The sequence below is a fragment of the Microtus ochrogaster genome, chromosome 10 (assembly GCF_000317375.1).
Source record: "Microtus ochrogaster isolate Prairie Vole_2 chromosome 10, MicOch1.0, whole genome shotgun sequence".
In the NCBI taxonomy this organism is placed as follows: domain Eukaryota; kingdom Metazoa; phylum Chordata; class Mammalia; order Rodentia; family Cricetidae; genus Microtus; species Microtus ochrogaster.
In genome coordinates this window covers 24,428,626-24,431,266 of record NC_022016.1, presented here as the reverse complement: position 1 = coordinate 24,431,266, position 2,641 = coordinate 24,428,626, and the positions used below count along the sequence as shown (strand labels likewise).

The following is a 2,641-nucleotide window of genomic DNA, read 5'->3' as shown; positions in this document are numbered from 1 at the left end:
TCTTAGGGTTACTGTTGCTGTGATGAAACAGCATAAATCCCAAAGCAACTGGAGGAGGAAAAGGTTTCTTTGGCTAACACAACCTGAATCACTGTCCTTGAGGGAAGCCAAGGCTGGAGCTGACTCCAAGGCCATGGAGGAGTGCTGCTTACCGGCTTGAGTCTCATGGCTTCCTCTGCTGGCTAATAGAAACCCAGGACCACCAGCTCGGGAGTGACCCCACCCAGGATGGACTGGGCTCTCCCCCATCAATCACTAATTAAGAAAATGCCCTTTACGTGTGTGTATAGCCTTTTTTCTTGATTAGGTTCCCTCTTCTCTGATGACTCTAGCTTGTGTCAAGTTGACATAAAAACTCGCCAGGACAGTACGCCCCCCCTTTTTTTCTGTGTCACAGTGTGTTTTTATGTGTGTAGGAGGATTCTGGGAATCCAACTCTGGTCTTGAAGCTCCTTTGATAAGCGCTTTACCACCAAGCTATCTCCCCAGCCCCAACAGTTTATCTGTTCATCAGCGGATGGACATTAAAGTTGCTTCTCTTTGGGAAGGTGATGAATGATGCTTCTGGGAACATATGTATGTACAAGTTTGGGGAAGAATATTTTCAGTTTTGCTAGGACGTATTTAGGAGTAGAGCTGCTGGGTCTTCTATAACTGTTTAAATTTTAGAGGAATTGGAGCTGGGATTGGGACTGAGGGTTAAGAGCACTGGCTGCTCTTCTAGACAACCTTGGAGAGATTCCTAGCACCCACATGGTGGCTCACAACTATCTCTAACTCCAGTTTCAGGGGATCCAATGACAAAAACACTAGGCTTGTACACTTGGTGTACAGACATATACACAAACAAAACACCCACCCATACACATTGGATTTGTTTTTTCAATTTTAGAGGAATCATCGGACTGTTTCACTAAGTGGCTACACCGGTGATTTTATACTCTCACCACCAAATTTTTCCAAAAACGTGAACTGCTTTTGACAAAGTTTGAATCAGTTTCCAAAGGCTAAATTAGGGCGTTGGTGTAGCAAGTTTTAACCTATCCAGTCAGCCAGCTCCCAAATTATGACATAGAAACGTCTTATTAATTATGAAAACTCAGCTAATAGCTTATGCTTATTTCTAACTAGCTCTTATAACTTAAATAAACACATTTCTATTAATTTACTACTTTTAATTGATTAATTTAACTAATTTACTCTGTACTGCCCATGCTGCTTTCTTGCTTCCTCTGTATCTGGTGACTTTGCCTTCTTCCCAGCATCCTCTCTGCCCCGAGAATCCTGCCTAGCTATTGGCTGTTCAGCTTTTTATTAAACCAATCAGAGTGCTACAACTTCACAGTGTTCAAAAAGATTATTCCAATTCACCTTAGATTATAAGCATCCTTTGAGAAGCTCTCCCAACAATGCTAATTCTCAAGAGACTTTGATATGAATACTTGGCCTGTTACCTTTAACGGAGAAGGTTAGACTGAAATCTGGGCCTTATTAGGGGGACCCAGGGTGCCATTGTTCGCTGGTGAGATCCAAAATGTATCATTGTGTACTGAGATAAACAGGGACTAACCTAGTTTTGAGAGTTTTCAGTTACTTTACTTCCTGACGGAAGGTTCGGAGGAAGCTTGCCTACTCTGTTGCTAACATTGAGGCCGTCCTCCTAAGCTGCTTTTCCTGGACAGCCCCTTACTCACCTGTCACTGGAGGAACATTGCCAGCAACCTGTGTAATTTCCTCCTGTCCCAGCGAGAGAAACCAGGAAGCAGATCCTGTGGTTTTTTTTAAGGAAAACAAAACTGCATTCTTGCTATTTTTTGTAATAAGGCGAAATTAAAGCCAAATAAAGGCCCAAGGTTTTGTCGTGTGTGTTCTATACTTCAGTGACCATTTCCCTGTGTTTCCTGTTTCCTGCAGTTGCTGTTGCCAATACCTACGCCTGCAAGGGGCTCGACAGGATCGAGGAGAGACTGCCTATTCTGAATCAGCCTACTGCTGAGGTGAGCTTGGCACAGCGCTGAGGCTTGCTGCTCGGCGTGTTTCATCTTCTCTTTAGCCCAGGCTCTGTGTGCCACAAACACACAAGTAGCTTGCCCTTAAGCTCGAGCTGGGTGTAGTTTTGAAGGAGTGATGGCTGCCCCCTGACTTCCTGAACTGCTGCCGGGTCAAGTCCAAGAAGCAGAGAGGAACTAGCCGCTTTAGGTTAGGATGCTTTTAGGCTGCTCTCTATCAGTTTGTAACTTGGCTCCCGCTGTGACACTGCTCTTAAATAATTGGTTCCTTAAGGTGCTGGATGTGGATAGAGCTGGGCGCAGGTCTGGGCTGGCTTTGTGCAATGCTGGTAGGAACCACAAGTATACGTGACACTAGACAGTGTTGGCAAAATGGTTGCCTCATCTGTCCTCGTGATTCTATAGCTCAGATCATGCCCTCAATTTTTCTTTCTTGTTAAGAATACAGCATTGGGCCTGGAGAGATGGCTCAGTGGTTAAGAGTATTGCCTGCTCTTCCAAAGGTCCTGAGTTCAATTCCCAGCAACCACATGATGGCTTACAACCATCTGTAATGAGGTCTGGTGCCCTCTTCTGGCCTTCAGGCATACACACAGACAGAATATTGTATACATAATAAATAAATAAATATT

General features: G+C 44.3%; 1 protein-coding gene across 1 annotated transcript in view; it reads left to right on the top strand.

The window, feature by feature from the left end:
- Plin2 (perilipin 2) overlaps positions 1 to 2,641 on the top strand; it is a 13,593-nt gene that overhangs the window by 2,964 nt on the left and 7,988 nt on the right. The window contains exon 4 of the mRNA XM_005352700.3: positions 1,915 to 1,997. Within this exon, the coding sequence (XP_005352757.1) occupies positions 1,915 to 1,997 (83 nt within the window). The remainder of the gene's footprint in view (positions 1 to 1,914; positions 1,998 to 2,641) is intronic.